At 40.6% G+C, this 20,252-nt stretch overlaps 2 protein-coding genes across 2 annotated transcripts; both read left to right on the top strand.

The window, feature by feature from the left end:
- The first annotated feature begins 634 nt into the window (after window positions 1–634).
- Window positions 635–13,359, top strand: prcp (prolylcarboxypeptidase (angiotensinase C)). The gene is made up of 9 exons (XM_030407777.1): window positions 635–1,308; window positions 6,117–6,257; window positions 6,345–6,446; window positions 6,556–6,737; window positions 7,249–7,406; window positions 8,756–8,928; window positions 11,172–11,339; window positions 11,460–11,647; window positions 12,433–13,359. Exons 1-9 carry the CDS (start codon window positions 1,147–1,149, stop codon window positions 12,653–12,655), a joined length of 1,497 nt encoding a protein of 498 aa, XP_030263637.1. The 5' UTR covers window positions 635–1,146; the 3' UTR covers window positions 12,656–13,359.
- Window positions 13,360–16,710: 3,351 nt separating this feature from the next.
- fam181b (family with sequence similarity 181 member B) lies at window positions 16,711–18,972 on the top strand. The gene is given in 4 exon segments (XM_030439428.1): window positions 16,711–16,757; window positions 16,759–16,829; window positions 16,832–16,932; window positions 16,934–18,972. Coding segments are annotated over 4 exon segments (1,236 nt in total). The 5' UTR covers window positions 16,711–16,725; the 3' UTR covers window positions 17,966–18,972.
- The last annotated feature ends 1,280 nt before the right edge of the window (window positions 18,973–20,252 follow it).

Below are 20,252 nucleotides of genomic sequence, written 5' to 3'. Positions count from 1 at the left end.
AGTCTAATATCCATGGCTGTTGGACAATTTGTCTCTCTCTTTTACAGACAGACCACAAGTGTCACGTAAAATAGTAATGTTGCATTTAACTAATTGTTCAATAAATATCAGCATTAACAAAATAATTAAATTATTTATTAGTGTAAAATAAACAAAGTTTTCAATATCATTATTTAAGGACTTTGACAAAGTATTACTCGAAAAGTACACAGTAAAAGTATTTCATATTATTCATGCAAGTAGTCTAGAAAGAACTAAGTTCAGCAGTATATGAATCTTGGACTAATTATGGAATATACGTTTTTTATTCCACATCAAAGTTGGGGCGAAATATACTTATTCTTGTGATCTGGTCAGGATTTTGACAAAGAGCAGTAAATGTACTTAATATTAATCATGCAAACAGTCTAGGAAGTACAAAGTTCAGCAACATATGAATCTTGGACTACTTATGTTAATATATATATTTTTTTTCCCTCACGTCGTCCTTTACTTTGAAATCCGGAAGGATGCCTAGGTGATAACTTCAGTTTATTACCGGGAATAATGACTGTAAAAGTACCGAATGTTTCATGGGTCCGATTGTGAGACTGCAGTCTGACCCACGATTACCGTAAATATCAGTGCATTTGCGCACTGGAAAAAAGGTGCGGCTGATTTGACCAAGCAAACAAGAACCACGGCTGGATTGATCGCAGTTAATCGACACATGTAATCATGTCTGCTTTGTGAGACAGTTTGTTTGCTGCGAGCGTAACAACAACATGCACATGCAGCCTTCATCTCAGACTCCCATCAACCCTTGCGACTCTATTTATAGTGTGAACCGTCTGCTGCCAGCTCGCTGCTAGCCGGCTAGGCTAGCCTGAAGTTAAAGTTGTTAAAATGTTGTGTGGACGTTGATCCTGATGTTTCCAGTGCAGCAGCCTGCACTCTGCTGCTACATTTAAGTCACACGCTGGATGACGACGCCTCTCTGATCTGCTGACAAGCGATTTCACTTCCTCTGTTTTTACGGGACAGGTCTCTTCCTCGCATCGCCAGCAGAGAGAGAGGGAGACCAGGCGACCTGACTGTCATGTGCTGAGGACCACTTAGTTGTGAGTCGTGTGTTTGACAGTAGCAGCAGTGAAGGCTGGAGTCAGGATGGAGGTTTTGGGCAGAGCTGCAGCTATCTGCAGCCTGATGTTGTGTCTCGGCTGTTTGCACGTGATCGCCCTTAAATCCCAACTTTTCACCAGACTTGGTGGACTACCTTCCTCCAGGGACCCCCCCATCACCTATGAAACATTTTATTTTGACCAGAAGGTGAGTTTAAAATCTTTCTAGCTACGTTTCAGCTCCAAGGTTGTCTATACAAAAATCTGTTTTTATAATGGTTCCTTCCTCTTTTGCTTCTTTCTCTTTCACTTCACTTTTATATGTTTGATTTCGGCCTGACAGTGGCTGAATTTAGAGCTGTAGAAGATAAGGCTGCAGCTAATGATGGTTAGCAAATAGTTCAGTCATAAAATGTCACACCAAAGTGACTTCAGATTGTATCTTTTGTCCAACCAACATCCCAAAACCAGAAATCATGTAATTTGATACGATGAATAATAATAATAAAAACAAGGCTATAAAACTACATCTAAGAAGCTTGAGCCAGTGACAGTTTTTACATATACTTTAAATGCACACTTTGTAGTTTTGTGGAAGACATTTTAATCAGAAGACAAAGATCTTGAGTGAATGATTTTTAATGGTTAAGCAAAATAAACATCCAAGAACACATGATAAAGCTGAATAAACAAACTCTATTCATGACTGATGAACTAAATGAACAAAGGGTGACACAATTTCATACTGCTTTACTTTGTTTATATGTGGCGGACCCTGCCACCTTTCTTGCTTCAAACTGTTCTTGGGACCTTATTTCACCCCAAGAACAGCTTGTTTTTTAAGTTACAGAAACTTAAAAAATATAAAAGAATATTTCTCACTTTGTATTTTTACCGCAATTGTATTGTAAGTTTTACATTTCTGAGTTTGAAAACTACGTAGTGTCCCTTTAAAAATGACTTAAGTTATTAATCGAATATCAGAAACTCCTAATTTCCTTTTGAGCAACTAATCCATTATTTAACTGATGGTTGCAGCACCAGTGGAAGAGTTGTGATTGTAATGATTAAGTTGATCACTTTATTTTTCCTGAAAGATCTTGTAATGTAAAATAATGTAGTCTGATGTCGCTATGACAGCAACATAAACAATGTTTCTGTTTTATGTGATTAATTTCTGGCTCATTATAATTTGCTCACCTCTTTGTTCACCTCTACATCACTTGGCTTCATTGTTTGCTGTTTACTCATATCTGCACCACTTGCTCTTTCTATGATATAAAATGCACTTAGGTCAGTTTAAGTTGTTGATGTGTTGTGTCTGCAGACAATAGGTGTTTCCCTCTCGCTTCCTGTAGTGAAGGGAAAACCAGCACAAGTGGCTCTGTTCCTGCCAGCAGAGCTGGCTGGCTGCCTAAAAAGGTCTCCGGGGCCCAGTGGATGTGAAACACTTTACCTCAGGGGTGTTTTTAAGAGATCTTCATTCAGCCTTTACATTTTCCATTTACTGTTACTTCACGGAGAATCAGATTGCATGCTGAGCGTGTGCAGCGGGGCACAACGCAGCTTCACATTTAGTGACTTGTGAATGTGACTCATACAAGACTGACCCCCAGTCTGACTACTCACGTATTGCTGCAATCATCATGTGAAGGTAAACTTAGCCGCATTGTTCATATTTTAGAAAAAAAACATGTGACTCAAGTCATTTGGTCCCAAGTTGTTTTTCTTGTGAAATCAATTCAGATGAATTGAAGTCCCTCCCAGTCTTACCTGCAGTATTCAAAGAGGAGAGACAAATAACTAGTACCTGTGTAATAGAAACTAGTGTTTATTTGTTTATGTTAATATTTTTCAGTGGATGTTTTAGAGGATTCCCGGCCCCAACACACCTGATTCAAATGATCAGCTCGTTATCGAGCTCTGTTGAATCCTGATCACAACTCATTCATTTGAATCAGCTGTGTTTAGGCAGCGAAACATCTAAAAGATGCAGGGCAGTGGATCCTGAGGACCAGGATCGAAGAACATGGACTTAAATAACCCTTACTTAACCCAAAAAGAAATAACTTTGACAGATGTTAATTACAGACATTAAGGTGCTCCATTAACTGGTTTATTTATATAAGTAGATAATGTTCGGGCATACAATCTCAGGATCAATGAGAATTTAACTCTTGAATTAAATAGACTGCAACAGATTCTTTCTCTATATTTCCATAGTTTTGCACCTATATGTCATTATGGCTGCTTTGATAATTGATTAATCAAATTTTAAGTCATTTATTTAGCAAAAATGTAAAAAAATGAGATCATTTGCTACTTTTCCTTGTGTTACTTTAGATTCAATATGATGTCTTCGTATTTCAGACTGTTAGTCATATTTCAGGATGTTTTATGGACCAGAAATTCAATCGATTCATCAAGAAAATGAACTTCACATTCATCAAAAATCGAGATAACTGTTGGTTTAATTATCTTTACATCCGGTGAATAGTGTGTGTGCAGTAAAGAGTGTTCCGATCAGGGGACAATGCTCCACACCTGGTCCGACCCACGCCATCCTGCCTAATCAGCCACGCTGACAAGAAGATAAAAACCATTTCCTCCCGTTTCTGACTCCCATTGTCTTGTCTGATGTGGGGTTTTTTGAGCCAATCAATGACAAAAAGTCCGCGTCTTCTCAACAAATACAACAAGTAAAGTCCCTGTGATCCACTTCTCAGTGCCAGTAGCAAGTCTGCGGTTAAAACAAAAGACGCATCAATCACGCAGCCCTTTCCACACTCCCCGTGGGACGAGCTGCTGTGAGGAAAGCGATCCAGAGTGATCCAGCAGTTGTCCACAGGAAATCCTCTTGACTGCAGTTTGCCTCCAGACAATGAATGGGAAGTGTCCTTGAGCATCCTCCTGAATGATCTGTTGTAGTTTACTGGAGCTTGTGCTTCGGTTGCCTCCCTCATGTCTCTATTTGCTGGACTGTAACGCAGCAGATGCAGTCTATTTTCCTGTAGAATAGTTAAAGTACTGGTTCAGTAGTTGTACAGTATGTGAATTGAATTTTAATTGGGGCAAGCTGCTCGTGGTGCTGCCTGCAGTAACCACATGGTGGCACTGCGCATCAGTGTGTGGATAAGTTATGAAACCAATCTTCATCGGTTTTGTGATTTGCATACTGAGTGGGTGCAAGTGATACAGTGTTCACCAGGGCTCCTTTTTAGTGAAGCACTTGATGTATTTAATGTTATAAATGTTAATTCTTAAGTTCAGGCTTTTATATTAGAGAGTACAGGGAAAAAAAAGATGAGAATATGACCTTTAATAATTGAGATATCATCCCCCAAATCAGACATCTTCTTCTTCTTCTTCTTCTTTGAAATTCCTGGTTTAAATAAAGAATTACTAATAAACCCAACAAATTATTTGACATAAAGCTCCTTTAATTCCTTTTTCACAAAATCACATCATTACACTTTGGATGGCCGATACCACTGAAACCTTCTGTTGCCGAACTGCTGAACTTTTCCTTTAAACTGTCTCATGTTCCCCTCACACTTAAAAGCCCTGCCAAGCTCTGAGGAGTCGGAGCTTGAATGAACACATTGAGGCCCCAGAATCTTTTCGCTGTCATTGGCTCATAAAATTGCTGCCTCCTTTGTGTCCGCTGAGGAGGGAAGTGAGCGAGGAGGGGGACGAAACAAAACAAAAACATTTTGTATTAAGTGTTGGGACTGTTTCAAGGGTCGGACAACTCAGAAGAAGCCTCATGGGGTAGTCTTCTCTGTGAAGTTGTCGGTTTCTCTCTGCCTTTTGTTTAATGAAGACTACAGGAAATATAGTTGAAAGGGGGAAGAATCCCTGAGGTTTGATGAAAGGATCAGAGCTCATCTACAGTGGAACTAATGTGGCATCCCTGTAACTGGCTCCAACTTTTTTTTAATACAAATTGGGGCTAATTACCCTGAATCCAACCTCGGGACTGTCATTTCACAACGCCATAGTTGGCACCAGGCCAGGTATCCACCGATCACACCCAGCTCGGGGAAAGCCTAAATGACGGGACCACATCGTCTCAAATGAGACAGTCTGAACGCTAATAAATTGCTTCCACTTCAGGTTTCTGTGTCAACGAGTGCGACGACTGTGCAGCGGATTGTCAGAACTTAGAGATCCGAACATTTAGACATTTTGCCCCTTTATTGTCGAACACATTCGAAGGGAAACGTTGCTGATTTTCAACCAGCTTTGTATCTGCACAGTGTTGACATTATGTGCGAATGAACTGGTAAACCCCCACTCGTTTGCCGGAAAAAAAGTCTGTCACGAGCCAGCCGCCACAGAGAGGGGAAGTCGCTCTTGCTTCCGGTGGACCACCATGGCACCTTCTTTCAGAAAAAATATGTGTTGTGCTTAATGGAGAAAGACAAATAACCTTTCAACCCATTTAAACCGTGGCATGAATTAAACTTCTGTAAATCTGTTCTGTTATTCATCTGGTGTGGTTGCAGTGCATTCGGGTTGTTGTAGGTTTTTCTACTTTTTGAGCAAATGGACACGGCTCATTTTCTTTGTTTTCCCCGGTCATGCAGAACCAATTGTGAGGATATTTGCATATTTCTACTGTACAGACAGTCCAGTTTTATGCAAGCGCCATCTTCTCCAGCAGTGAAATACTTTCTTAAAGATGTATATGCACTGTGCCGACTATTTTTACTGTTTGTAACAGTGAATTTTGGAGCTTCTTCTCTCTGCTTGTTCCAGCAGCCATCACTCAAAAGTTCGAACAATATTTGCCCCGACGCTGTAGAAACAACATCTATTTACTTCCTTTTATTCAGAATGACCTTGTTTCTTGAGGTTATTTATTTTTCTGTCGGTCTTGATTAAGTACTTTTATTATGTTTCATCATGTTTGTCTAGGTAGGCGTCGTTTGCTTTGTCCTCTTCTACGAGTGCAAATAAAGCAAACCGAACCTAACCATTAACTGTGTTTCTCCCTCTTCTTATGTGTTTCAGATTGATCACTTTGGATTCCTCGAGGATGGCACCTTCAAACAGCGATACCTCGTGGCTGACAAACACTGGCAGCATCCTGGAGGACCGGTTCTGTTCTACACTGGGAATGAAGGCGACATCACCTGGTTCTGCAACAATACAGTAAATACCCCAGCTGCTGTTACCTTGTATTTACACCGCACATAATCATCAGTCTAATTCAACACCTGCCATTGTTTTTCTCTGCAGGGCTTCATGTGGGAAATTGCGGAGGAGTTGGGCGCCATGCTGGTTTTTGCAGAACATCGTTACTATGGAGAGTCGCTGCCATTTGGACCAGACTCTTACAGTGTAAGTGAGGATTCAGATTTTGTCTATGTCTGATTATGTTTGATTACATGTTTTATCAGATAGTCTACATTTATTTTTTTTTCAATAACACTTGTCATTTTTTTTGCAGGACAGCAAACACCTGAACTACCTGACCTCTGAGCAGGCCCTGGCAGATTTTGCAGTGCTGATCCAGAACCTGAAGAGCACTGTACCCGGAGCTCAGCACAGCCCTGTTATCGCCATCGGAGGTTCCTATGGAGGGATGCTCTCTGCCTGGTTCAGGATGAAATACCCCAATATAGTTGTTGGGTAAGAGATGAGTGCAGCTGTGTGCGAGCTTCAGGTTTAATTTCCCCAAAGATTACAGAAGAGTACAGTGTTGTGCAACTTAACATTTTCGTGATCTGTGATCGCTTCACACCAAAGAACACCGAAGAGACAAACGAGGAAATTATCCTCGCTTTGAAATTCAGCTTTTTTTTGGACAGAGTGCTTGCTCAGTGTTTTTGTTCCCGAAGTTTTGGCTTCAGTACCTCCTGTCAGCGGATAAAAATAATAAAAAACGGAACATTCATTTGTGCCAACAGGATGAATCTTACACTGGCTATGGACGTTTGCTCGGGGGAGAATGAGCCGGTTTCAGAATTTTAATCAGTGGACCATTGGTGTCTTTACCGTCTTTGTAATCACTACGCTGCCCCGGCAAATGTGTTTTGTTTTAATACACAAATTGTATTAAGATTGCCCATGAAAATGGATGTGCAGCTTGTGTCATGTTGAGGAAAATATATAAATAGGTTTGCTTCTTATTGTATTTCAGAGCTCTGGCAGCCTCAGCACCAATATGGCAGTTCCCTGGTATGGTGCCATGTGGAGACTTCTACAAAATAGTAACACAGGACTTTGCCAAAAGTGGATATAACTGTGATGCAAGCATCAGAAAGTCGTGGAATGCTATTAAAAATGTCTCTTCCACTGGTGAGTCTTCCAGTCACGATGGGTTTATTTATCCTATCTGTCATATTATAGGACTTTTTCAAATTATTCAGAATGTTGTACTTGTATAGCACATTTCTTATCCAGGGCAACCAAAATGCTTTACGGAGTACGCAGGCATAAACACCAGAAACAAATGATTACAAAATAACAAGCAGCCAAAAGCACATAGAATAAAAACAATAAAAGAAAGCAAGCAAAAGCAGCAAGCACAGTAAAACAAACAAAACACCCAGAATGAAAACAATTCAAATAAAAAATTGGATTGAAAGGAATTTCTAATTTAAACAGGAAGGTTATTCTGCTTGTTTATAAAAGTAAGTCAGCATTGTCTCAGGTCTCAGCTCTTCTGGCAATTTGTTCCAGATCTGAGCAGCATGGGAGCTAACGGCAGCTTCACCATGATTAGTTTTGAGTCTGGGAACAGCCAGTTATTCAGAAGCAGCTAACCTGAGAGGTGTGGGAGGTTTGCACTGGGTCTGGAGATCTGAGAGCTAAAGCGTTCAGTGATTTATGGACAAACAATCTAATTCGTATTTTGATTCTATGAGAAACTGAAAGGGAATGTAGTGATTGGAGAAGTCCAGTGAAGATTTCTCTCAAGGTCTCTGATCCCGATTGTATTTTTTTAAGTAGTAGAAGATATATTTTCTTACTAATATAATGTCGCAACTGGCTGACTTGATTTTTAAGAATGTATTTTTATTTAATGTGTGTCCTTATCGTCCATAACTGAATTTGATTAACTGTCTACTCAAGCCGATAACCAGACCGTTGTTATTTAACCTTGTAGTGCAATTTCGATATAAAGTCTGGAGCCTCTCCAATAGTGACAGAATATGTGGATCCATAAAATTTACAACTTGCATGTCTCAGATTCTCAATTATTTAGTATTCTGCTCTGATCTGAATAAGAAAGTGTGCTTTCACAGGATCCCCTGGTACCTTTTCCATTATCACTGTCCTAAACCGTAGGAATAAGCTTATTGAACTCGGTGGTAATTTTTATTCCTATCACACCGTCAGTAATAGGTACCTCGTAGAATGGTTTAGAAGCTGTAATTAGCATGAAATCATTCACTAATGCTGTAAATCACATGTATAAGTTATTCATAAGAACAACTTTAAGGGGTGATTTTATTAGCATTTAGCAGCAAAAGCTTTCATATGTTTTTTTTCTTATTAATTTTTTTTATCACACCTATGAAGACCCATAGGAGCTGTAGTTGCTCAATGCTAATAAAATAACCATGGGTTTATAGCAGCGCATTTCACATGAAAAAAGAACCAACAGTGTGATGACAATCAATTTTTTACTCTCTTTCGACAAGCATCTGGTCTTCAGTGGCTCTCAGAGGAATTCAGTCTGTGCACTCCTCTTAAAAACAAGATTGATGCCCTCGGCTTCAAGAACTGGCTTCAGGAGACGTGGGTGAATCTGGCGATGGTGGACTACCCCTACGAAGCAAACTTTCTTCAGCCACTTCCTCGCTGGCCGATCCAGGTACACGAAGAAACTGTAAAAAAGATTCCAAACAGTATTCAGAAAACTGGATCTGACAGTCGTTGCTTTATAGCATGGACCAAAAAGTTGAAATACATTTTAAGTTCTAGTTAAACTTCAAAGGTTCACTTCAAAAATGCAACTGTAAATTTTGTTTGTCTTTGGTTAAGCGCCTAATTTGGCCCGACAGCATGTCCTTAATTGAAATGAATGTGGGATTCGGCCGATTGTGTTCCAAGTGTTTGTTGTGGTCTTCCAAGCTTTTGTTTACAACAGCTGTCAATTAGCTTCATTAATATTCATAAGGATCTAGTTTCTTTTTAGATTTTTAAGTATTCTTTAGATGAGCAGCTACAAGTAAGCCACCATTCTTTTCTTCCCTCGTACCAATGGTCCATTCATTTGCACACTCCGTCAGATCTCTGAGGTGTTCCTCTTAGGACGCTCACATGGCACCACAGAAAGAGGACATTTGCCCAGAGCAGCTCATGAGGCCATTAAAACAAAGCTCCGCCACTCTCATTTGAATGAGACTGTTACAAATACTTCAGTCGACACTCGATGTGGAAATAAAATTGCATAACTTTCCCCAAAAAAAAAAAAAAAAAAAAAAAAAACTGCAATCATTTTATATGGCTAATGGAAAAAAACACTCTTGTAGTTAACATTACAGAACCTCCTGTGTTTTTATGTAAAAGAGCTTATGACAGTACAGCGGCTGTTTGGTTTTTTTTAAAGGCTGATTGACTGGGGCGCAGTGTATTCCAACAGTCACCTTGGCATGTCACGTGCATAAACCAAGCTCTGCTGTTGACCCCCGACTCTGTTTGGTTCTTCAACACCCCTGCGAGCGCCCCATCCAGCAGTCTCACGCTGAAAATTTTACTAGTGTGATACATTTTTTTCTTTGCTTAATTGTTTATCCCCCTAGCCACTGAATAGAGGCAGGAGCATCATCTTAGGTGAAATAAACACTAAATGGTCACTTTGAGTTTTTGCCTTTAATGTATGCGACCCCTATGGGTGGTTTAAGCGGTTTAGGCAGTGGGTGCAAAGAGGAGCTTTTTTAATGACAAAGCTAATGTGATTATCTGAGTGAGTGTGAGAACGGGGTATTGAGGGCTTAGAGGAGGGAAATCTGTTGGCAGAGATGAATGTATAAGCCTAATCCTATCTGAAAAGTAAGGAGAAGATGCTTTGGAGCAATTGCAGTGTTTTTTTTTTCACGGTATAAATCTTTAGTTGGACATGTCTGTGGCCCTCCTCATCCATCGACCACCAACTCCTCCCCGGCCTGCAGACAAAAGCCTTAGTAACAGACTCCACACTAGGCGCAGCTCCCCTCCAACCTCTAAACAAGAAAGCCCAGTTTCTGTGCCTCACAAAGAAGACAGAACAACAGCCAACTCCGCTGCTGCAACCATAACAACACGCAGCGAAATTAAACAAAAGCTGAAACGCAAATATTTATCATCCACGCTATTAAATCTGAGAAATCAACCGCTGTCAAACAAAACAGTGGTAAGGAGAGCAGAACCTTTGCATTTAAATCACTTAGATCCCTGGCTTTAAGTAAATGGACGTTTTTTTTTTTCCCCCTCTCGTGCCAAGATTAGAGCAATAAATTCAAGTTCAGTCCAGGGAATTTCTTATGCAAATCAGGCGCCACCACTTTTTATGTGGAAAAACACTTTACGGGCCACAAGAAAGCAATCGCCAGACTTGTAAACAACATGGACAGAAGAGAGTTGGATGTGTTTAATTTTACTCTTTAATGTTATTAAATAGGGATGTCATCACTCTTCGGACTCACAACTTAATTTGACTTTGGACTTAACGTCGCAATTCTATGATATTTTCTATACAGAAGTTGCAGTCAACGCTGACTACTATGCTTTAGTTAGACTATAAAGTCTTAATTGGTTTTGTTCCCTGTTAACTATATTTATTTTCTAAATGTTCGAATTCCTCTTTAAAAAGACATGACATCAACAACAACATCAAGTTTTGTTTTCATCTGGCCTGCAGCAGATGCTCACAAGAGATGTGGGCAAGGGAAGGAGAATTAAAAAAAGTACTGGGAGAATCACAGATCCTGCTATTGATTCCGATTATTGAAATCAAATGCTCATTTCGATCTATTTTCAATTAAGAATTTAAATTGTGACACTGAAACCCGAATGAATCTGTTAAGATCTTTGACAGTTTGTCTAAACTATAAGTTATTGTGTTCTGTTTTCCAGGAGGTGTGCAAGTATCTCGCTTTCGATTCCGCTGTGTCTGACCGCCAGCTGCTGCACGGCGTCTCCCAAGCAGCGAAGGTCTACTACAACTACACGGGAAGCTCCTCCTGTCTCAACACATCTCAGACAGCGACCGGCAGCCTCGGTTTCCTCGGCTGGTATTACCAGGTGCAGTAGCACAGAGCGCAGGGCGATCAGTCTTGTCATCCTGAATGAATCGCTGCGCAGATGTGTCAGTGGGCAGCTTTACCTGTCAGACTGAATACGTGTTCAATCCCTCATCTCCAGGCCTGCACAGAGATGGTGATGCCCATGTGCACAGATGGGGTCCAGGACATGTTTGAACCTGAGGAGTGGAACTTCCAGGCCTTCTCTGATGGATGTAACGCCTTGTTTGGTGTCAGGCCACGAGCAGAGTGGGCAGGCACGGTCTACGGGGGGAAGGACATCGCCTCTCACAGCAACATCATCTTCAGGTAAACACCGCTTGTAAAATACCAGACTCAGTCAGAACATTTCCTCATGTTTCTCTGGGTTTGTCTAGTGCAGTGAGAGCAGCTCAAGTTCTTTTATTGCAGACACATTAAGACTAACCGTCAGCATAGCCACAGGAGGTAAACAAGTATGTGAAACTTTAATGAAAAATCACTGACTCCGATGTAGCTCAGTCGCAAACACATTAAGTTCGGTTCTATTAGGCTGAATACCAATTAGCAGCTTTTTCTCAAGCTTTGAGGAGTTCTGACATTTCGAAAATGCAATATGTGAAATTCAAAGCAACTCAGTTGCAATGTCTGAAAAGTTCTTTTAATTTATTATTACATTTTTTCACAGATTTTGAATCATTCACATCTGTTATGAGTATTCCAAGTAGTGTATTATTATAACTAGTATTATAAACAATAGAAACGGCAAACTACTGAAAGTTAAGTCACTTATTTTCTGTGAACGTTGTGTGTCTTTACTCCTCTTAAGTCTTTACTTGATGTCGTTTGCTTTGTTTTTATCGTAAAGTTCCAGGCATGAATATCACTTGCCGTTTGTAATAAAATAGAATTGCTTGAATGCTTGAATGAGCTCACATGTGTTTTCACAGCCTTCACATTCATTCGCATTCTTTGAATTGTGACTTCTTAGCAGTAGATTAACCAATGAAGTTCTGGCGACACAACACGTCCTAATTGAACACACTAATATGTCGTACATTTAAGTATCTTATCGTATATTTTCAGTGCCCGCTGTCTCTTCTGTTGTATTTCAGTAACGGAGGCCTGGATCCGTGGTCAGCTGGTGGAGTGACGTACAATATAACAGATTCTCTTGTTTCCATCATGATTCCTGACGGAGCTCACCACTTGGACCTGCGCTACAGCAACGACCGCGACACACCATCAGTCCGCGCAGCCCGGGCGTTAGAGGTGAAGTATTTTCGAGAGTGGATCCATCAGGCTAAAACGACACCTGGAACCGCATCAACCCTCTAATGTCATGCAACCGGGACATCCACATTGTTGAGGATTGTATAGCTTTAATTAGCATCACATTGTTTTTCACAGGGTGCTTTCTCCGTCGATATGCCAAAGTTTGTCCCTGCTCAGTGTTTTAAAGTCCTAAATTTCAATTTAAAATTTTCAAGATTTCTTTTGATATTATTACAATGAGGGTAATCACTTCAGAGTGTTGCTGTGTTCCATGCTGGAGAATCAAACTACAATTTCTTCGACCCAATCAAGCACTCCATTCTTTGAAGCCAGACTATAGGTTTCCGAGGACTTTGAGACAGAGTGGTACTGTATTATGAGCAAAAGTGTGATCTGTTTGTCATGTAAACGCTGGTAAAAAATATCTTTGTTTTAATCCCTCATGTAAAGTTTGCCAGAAACCATGAAGGCCTCTCTGCCTCCAGGCTCGTGTTTTCTTATTTCAGTCATTATAACAATCAGGGACGCATTCATAGTTATTCACATCTTTAAATATCATGTCTGTCATTTAGTTTCTTCATTACAAATTGACACTCCTCAAGTTTTCTTGGTTTTTTTCCTCGTTGATTAGCCATTGTTGTCATGTTGCTGTAAAACCTTCTTAGCACTCAAATAACTCAGGAGAAAAGTTTGGCACCAAATATCCAATTTTTAGAAAATGTCCACTGCACTGCCTTTGATATTAAACTTGATTTGTTCCAGAAGAACAGTGGCTTTGTCGCTTCTTAAGTTTTCTGTTCATGTTTTTAAATTCCCAAGAAACTCTCCTTCCAGTGAAACTGGTTAAAAAGCTACAAATAATATCATCATATAATCTTTCTAATTGTCTTTTAATCGCACATGGGTGTGCTGCTGCTCCGCTGAACAGGCGCTTTGTCACGTCTAAGAGAGGCTTTTAAGTTACTTCCCCCTAGCAGGAACAATTGCATGTGCTTGAGATTTAATAAAAACCCAATCGGAGGAGGCCAATAAAGCGAGTGGTGGGAGGTTATTGCAGCTACGCCTGCTGACCTCACCCCTGTGGACCAACCTGTGGGATTCCCCCTGGCACGCATTCATTCACTGGCTGCCATTAAAGCTCTAAATTGCGGCACCAAGGCAGCCCATAGACCTGGTTTGTTCCCCCCTGCCAGTAATATTATTAATACAACTCCTGGGGGTGCCGGAGAGGTTGAGAAGAGTTGATGGAAGGTTAAGAGTGAAGCGGTGAGTGGACGCAGGAGTCGGCAGGGACCGAGAAGTCTTTTGTAGTTCACCATGAAGTCACAGTTTTTTTTCTTTTCTTTTTCATTTTTTTGTATGAAATATCAGCAAAACGATCCACATGCCATGAAAATACTAAGACAGAAACACTTAGACTGGCAATGGAAACACTTTTTTCACTCTCTTTGAACCATTTTGGCCAATTCATTTTCTCCCACCTCTTTTTTTTTTTTTTCTTTAAAGCAAAAGTTCCTGACATGACACGCCTGTGGGTTGATTTTCTACCAGGAGACACAAAGCCCGACTTTCCCAACATTTTGTCACAGGCTTGACTGGATTTCAGACACCCCCCAGTAGAAAGAAACATAGCTAAACATGGGGGAGGACAGGGTCCCAGCCACTAAATGCCGTCCTTAAACTTTTCTCAGGACTTTGAGAGGTCATTAATTTCGCCAGCCTTTTCTAAGTCTCTGACACTGGCCATCAATCAAAGGTGTTATTAGTATTCGCTCGACCCCAAACCCTGAGTATGTCCCTGCTCAGACAGGGACCACACACTAGTAGGAAGAGATTAAGCCTGTGTGTGTCACATCACGTTGCACTGAGCACCCTGCTCCTTTGGGGTTGGGTGCTGCTGAATAAGTAAATTCTCCGGGACAGAAGGCGTGGTGGTAACGTTTAACAATAACTTAACAATATGGATCTGTGTACTTAACGGCTAACTGGCTGTGGGGGAGGAGGCACAGCAGATTACTAATGATTTTCCCAAAATTGAAATTCCCCAAATGTCCAAACATAATGAGCATCTGAAGGTTGAATCAATAGTTTGACCTCGGTGATTAATGCTAAAACAAACACTGGTCCATTATAAGAATTAAAAAAAAACAACTCCGGAAAAACAATTAACCTGGTATTTAATGTCTTGAGAGTGGAAATGAGTCGAAACCTCCTCAGTTTTGCTCCCAGTTCATATATTTTTATTTCCAAGCTGGTCTTCCGTAGCCCATCCCCTCTCGCCCTCACAGCCTTTATGCAACAATAGAAACTTGTTTCCGGGATCTGTGCGTCAGCCTCTGTGATGTGAATGACCCACCAGCACAAAAGCCAAAGCTCCTTGACTGGAAAAAAAAAAAAGAGGGGGGGGGGGGGGGGGGGGTATGGCTGCCACGACTGCGATGATGTCACATTGCCAAAATTGTGCTGCTAGCAAAGAGAGGGAAGCAAAATCAGTTCGGGCAGGCGTTACGAGCTCAGCACTCCTCCACTGAATTCATGAGATGTTGTGATACGGCTCCAGCTGACCTCCGTTTTCCTCCTTCACTCTAAGGAACCGAAACATTTAGAATTTACAAATAAATGCTCGGCTTTAACGCCAGGTGAGCTGAACTTAATATTCAAAGTCCGTGCGCTTTCCCCACATGAATTCTTGTTCCCAGGTCATCGCCAGCTGTATAAACAGAAAGATATTCTTTGTTTTGTTACCATTTGCTGCTCATAGATTTGAGTTCCTCTGCATTTCTTTTCAGTCACACAGACTTGTGTCGGGCCACAGATAATTAGATCAGTGCTATCAGTTTCACTGTCCCCCTTTCTCCCCAGGAATTAACATAAGAAAGATTTTTTTTTTTTTTTAACGGCCTCAGTGCCTCGCTGCTTCAGAGTTTTTCCATCCTTATAGCTCTTAAATAATTCTCTGCCTCACCTCAACATCCACTTTTACAAGAGTCTTATTAAGCTGCAGCATCTTTTAACCTAGAATAAGAATAATAAAATAAAGTTTAATGTGATGCAGTGAATACTATATATATACATATATATAATAACACATTTTTAATGTATGGTTAAATTATGTGTAACAGTCCATTCACTCAGAATTCACTTGAAATTCCACTTAAATTGGGATAAGTGCTGGCAACAATCTGGCTCTTGGACACATCCTCCATTGTATTCACTGCTGGCCAAGAAACTTCCTGTAAATACGTTATTGTTTACAACAGAAGTTTCATACCCAGGATTTCTTAAGGTCAACATTTCTTCTGGCACAGTGAGCCTGAACTGCACTTTATTCCCCTTTAATTTAACAGCTCCGGCAGCTTTTCTAGTTAAATCGACTGTTCATTATTGAGACCCATTTTACGAAGGGGCTGTGAGGTGCAATTTAATGAATCTCTGGCACAAAGCTCCCTTTCACTGCCGGGCGAAGAATAGAGGCTATTTAGACCCTGTAGGGCTTTATGTCAAAGGCAGCCCATAATAGTTGTCAGGCCAGGGCAGAAATTCCCACTGGCCTGGGAATGCACTAGAAATCAACTTTTGCCATGAGCAGATTAAGACACAAGCAAGCAGTTGGGAAGATTCTCCCAAATAGTGGCATCTGTTTGGGCACAAAGAGTTTCCCACAGAAAAGAAGCCTTTCTCACTACTGTGGAGTCGGGTTTGTTTCAGTGCCTAAATGAACAGTAATAGGTTTACAAGTTAACTTCTTTTTGGTAATTTGAACAGGAAATGCACAAGCAGGCATTATGACTGAAGAAATTGTTGAAATGTTTTGCAGGGATAACTTTAATTTTGGAATCGATTAGCTGAGGATTTTTGTGGGATGTTTAATTAAACTTTTTTGTTTTTTAGATAATCAAAACCGGAAACTTTGTTTTGAGTTAAATTAAGTCATTTTTGATTCTGCCCAGCAAAAACACCCCATCCATCAGGATTTTAAAGGCTTTCTGCTCACTGTTACAGTAATAACCTCCACTTTCACCAGAGCGCTTTTTGGTTCAGAGCACACACAAACAGTTAAACTAGAGGGGGAGAGTTCTGACGGAGGTTATTGTCTTCAACTCAGCAGGGAATTTCAGACAAATCCCTCTTGGATGCAGGTGGTCGGGCACAAGCAAAGAGTTAAGTCCTGCGGTCTCTTCGCCCCTCCTCTTTGATGTTCTGACATCATTAGTCCGGCCCCCTGAAAGATCTCCTTGCTTTCCTCAGAGCCTTTCACTTCTACTCTGGAATGTTTACAGGATCTTCATGAGCAGCATCAGGACCAAGTGTTTGTCAGAGGGAAAAAAGGAAAAGACATGAAGCGCTGAAGAAACTTTTGGTTCAGCGATCACAGCGGATGCCACAGGTGTAGCCACTGGGCCCAACAGAGTTATGGCTGTTCAGACTGCAATCATGAACCCTCAGTTCATGAATTTCTGCTTCCCCGGCTCTGTGATGGAGTACGACGTGGAGAAAAGTCTGGACGGGAGTCTCCTTGGTGAGGCAGAAAATGATGACGACTACAAAGAGACCACTAGGGACTTGCTGAGCTTCATAGACTCAGCCTCCAGCAATATCAAGCTGGCTCTGGACAAGCCAGTGAAATCTAAGAGGAAAGTCAACCACCGGAAGTATCTACAGAAGCAGATCAAGAGGTGTACTGGCATTATAACACCAGGGAACGTAGCAGAGGCCCCAGTTAAAAGACAGGGTTCCCCCCTGGCTCAGCCCAGCCCTTTGCAGAGCAAAACTCTACCTAAACGAGATGGGTTCCAGGCCAACTTACAGAGCAAGAGCTTGGCAGCCCTCTTCAGCCCTGTGAAGGATATAAGGGGTGAAAAAGCCAAGAAACCACCCCTGAGGCATCGCAATCTGCCCCCCTCTTTTTTCACTGAGCCTGCCAACTGCTCCAAAGTCAGCTCCACATCTGGGATGACGCTGAAGGACTTGGAACGGGGCAATCCTGAGGCTGCAGAGTTCTTTGAGCTCCTGGGGCCTGATTACAGCAACATGGTCAGTGACCAGGACATTTGTCAAAGCATGCCCCTCCGGATGCCGCCAGAGATGGGAGGCCTGGATCCTGCTTCCTACGATTCTCCCCATTTAGTCAGTGGTCTCCTCTACTCGGAGCCCTGGACTAGCTGCTCAGGAGCCTCCAAGAAACTAGGAGGGAGCCTGCGTTCGGGCCCGGCCCAGCCTCCTGTCTACTGTCCCTCTGAGGCCGCTGGGCCCGTAGAGGACCACACACTGTGCACTTTGGCCTTCCCGAACTTCTTCACAGACTGCTCCATACCTCAGGTCACTTATGATTTAAGTGGTGGTTACAACAGAGCTAATTATTCATCTCTATGAGAAATTATTGCTAGAAGTGCTGGTACATTACAGATATAATTGCGGTGACAAGTTTAACACTAGTCTTAAGAGTCTAAGTCTGATTTTACTGTATCATAGTTGTTTATCTGTCGTGGAAGTAATATTGTAACTGAATTTAAACATTTAGTTTCATCCCCTCTTAACAACATTGTCACTTTCCCCGCGAGAAACAATTCTTCTTTCACAAAAGATATCCAAAGCTTCTCAAGTAACTGGATAACGTACCTTTAAACAAAATCTTTTTATTTACTACACTCTTCTGTTTCATGTGAAATTGTTTCATATGATGTTCTTTATCTCAGGCAATTTCTACTGACATTCTGGATGAAAAGACATCTGATTTTTGGGTATGCTTCAGTTTTGTCACCATTGCACGTGTCTTCCCATTAGGACGTATCTTATTAATTTGCTAATGAAGAGATTTCATTCCATCCTTTTCATATTTTACAAAAAGAAAACACACACGTTGGCAGAAATGCTTTTCGCTCCACTCCACTAAACATCACTTATTACTAGAAAATGATACTGTAGAACTGTGTGTGACATTTAAAAAAAAAAAACATGCTGCAACAATCTCAGCGAGGCACTTTTTCATTCCTGTTAGCAACAGCTCTGTGGGGAGATGTTGAGGGGGAAACTCATTTTGCTGAAACGATGATTGCAAAAATGTGTGATGCGGTGTTTGTTTTACAACATTTTACAGCTCAGAAATGATTTTCACTTGTATCCATTTCGTTGGAAAAAGCCTTTTATGTGTCTAGCTATTGTAAGAGGACAAAATAAAGCTGGTCTTTATTACCGTGTTTTTCTGTGTTAACTGTAAAGGTGGATGTTTAGGTGTGATTATCAAAATACAAGAGGATTTGAAGCAAAACACTGGGTGTAAGACAGTCCATGTCTCTAAAATACAATTTGGGCATTCAGTGCTTTGTATGTAATCACAAGAAATGTAAATAACTGAAGAAATAAAGACAGAAACTCCTGAACCTCCTCTAGGCGTCAAATCAACCAACTGGGGAGTGTTTTAAATCTCATTTCTTTCTTTTAATCACAATCTATTCAAATGCTCTTTTCATTTGTTTTTGTAAACTGTGTAGCACTTTTAGAATGTTTAACTTCATAACTTACTGTATAGCAGCCATCTGTATGAATAAAAGTTGACTTCATTATTTATTTACTTTTAAGTAAAAGTCACACTTTAGAACTGACTTTGTAGGAAGATTTTGTGTTAAAATATTAGTTGGGTAAAAGTTAAAGTCACAGACAGGAGTGGAACTTAAGTAAACGTCTGATGTTAAATGTGCTTTAGTATCAAAAGTACAAATAAAAGCAAAATTATTAACATGTTTAAATATCAATTATCAGATTCCATTTTAAGCATTTTTTTTATAAAAAAAAAAAAAATCCAATTGTGATTAATAAATTAACTTAACTCTGCACCCACTCTGGTGATGATGCAGCGTGCAATCTGCAAAGTAACTTGAAACTAAGGTTATCAAATAAATGTAGTGTAGAGTATTTGTCTCTAAAATGTAGGGGTGGATGCGTTGCAAAAATGAAAATACTTTTTAACCACAGTACTTAAAGTAAAAAAAAAAAGTTAATGTACTTTAATTACATTTCATCACTGATTCCTGTACAACTGTCCTGTATTAAAATGAGTCAACACGTAACAGTGTATAAACTAACAAGTGTAGACCTCATTGAAGTTTGTTGAAAGGGGTTATATTCATTACAATTCAAGTGGAATCTCATTCTCAAGATGAAAAAAACAACTACCAACACCTCTGAAATATTTCCATAGCAGAAATACACGTGTAAAGCTCAGCACATTGGCAAAAGAATTGAATGCTGCATCATTAATTTTACATTTCTTCTGGGACGAAGAGCCGGCTGGTTAACACCCTACTGCTACAGAAACGGCTCAATGTGGTGTGAGATTAAGAAAAAAGTCCATGTAAATGTTAAAACGCTTCACATCATCACCCTTAATTACCTAATCAAGTTTAAAACAAAAATGCTCTGATTTCCACTACTGAAAGCAAAGGTGCTGGAAGTGTGAGATTAATTTAAGAAAGTCACATTTTTGTCTAACACGTCACTCCACTGGGCCATTCACTGGCTGAATGTCTATATATGTACATTGTGCTAATAATGGTTGAGGATTCGTTCGTTTCCTACAGTTTTTAAGTTGAGCTGGGTGGGACTATAAGCTTCACGTAGCAGCCTCTCTCTGGAGATTGTCCCCTGGAGGTTTGAATGCCAT

Source organism: Sparus aurata, chromosome 2, assembly GCF_900880675.1.
Source record: "Sparus aurata chromosome 2, fSpaAur1.1, whole genome shotgun sequence".
Classification (NCBI taxonomy): domain Eukaryota; kingdom Metazoa; phylum Chordata; class Actinopteri; order Spariformes; family Sparidae; genus Sparus; species Sparus aurata.
Note: the sequence above shows the minus strand (reverse complement) of the source record. Positions and strands in the feature narration are given on the sequence as shown.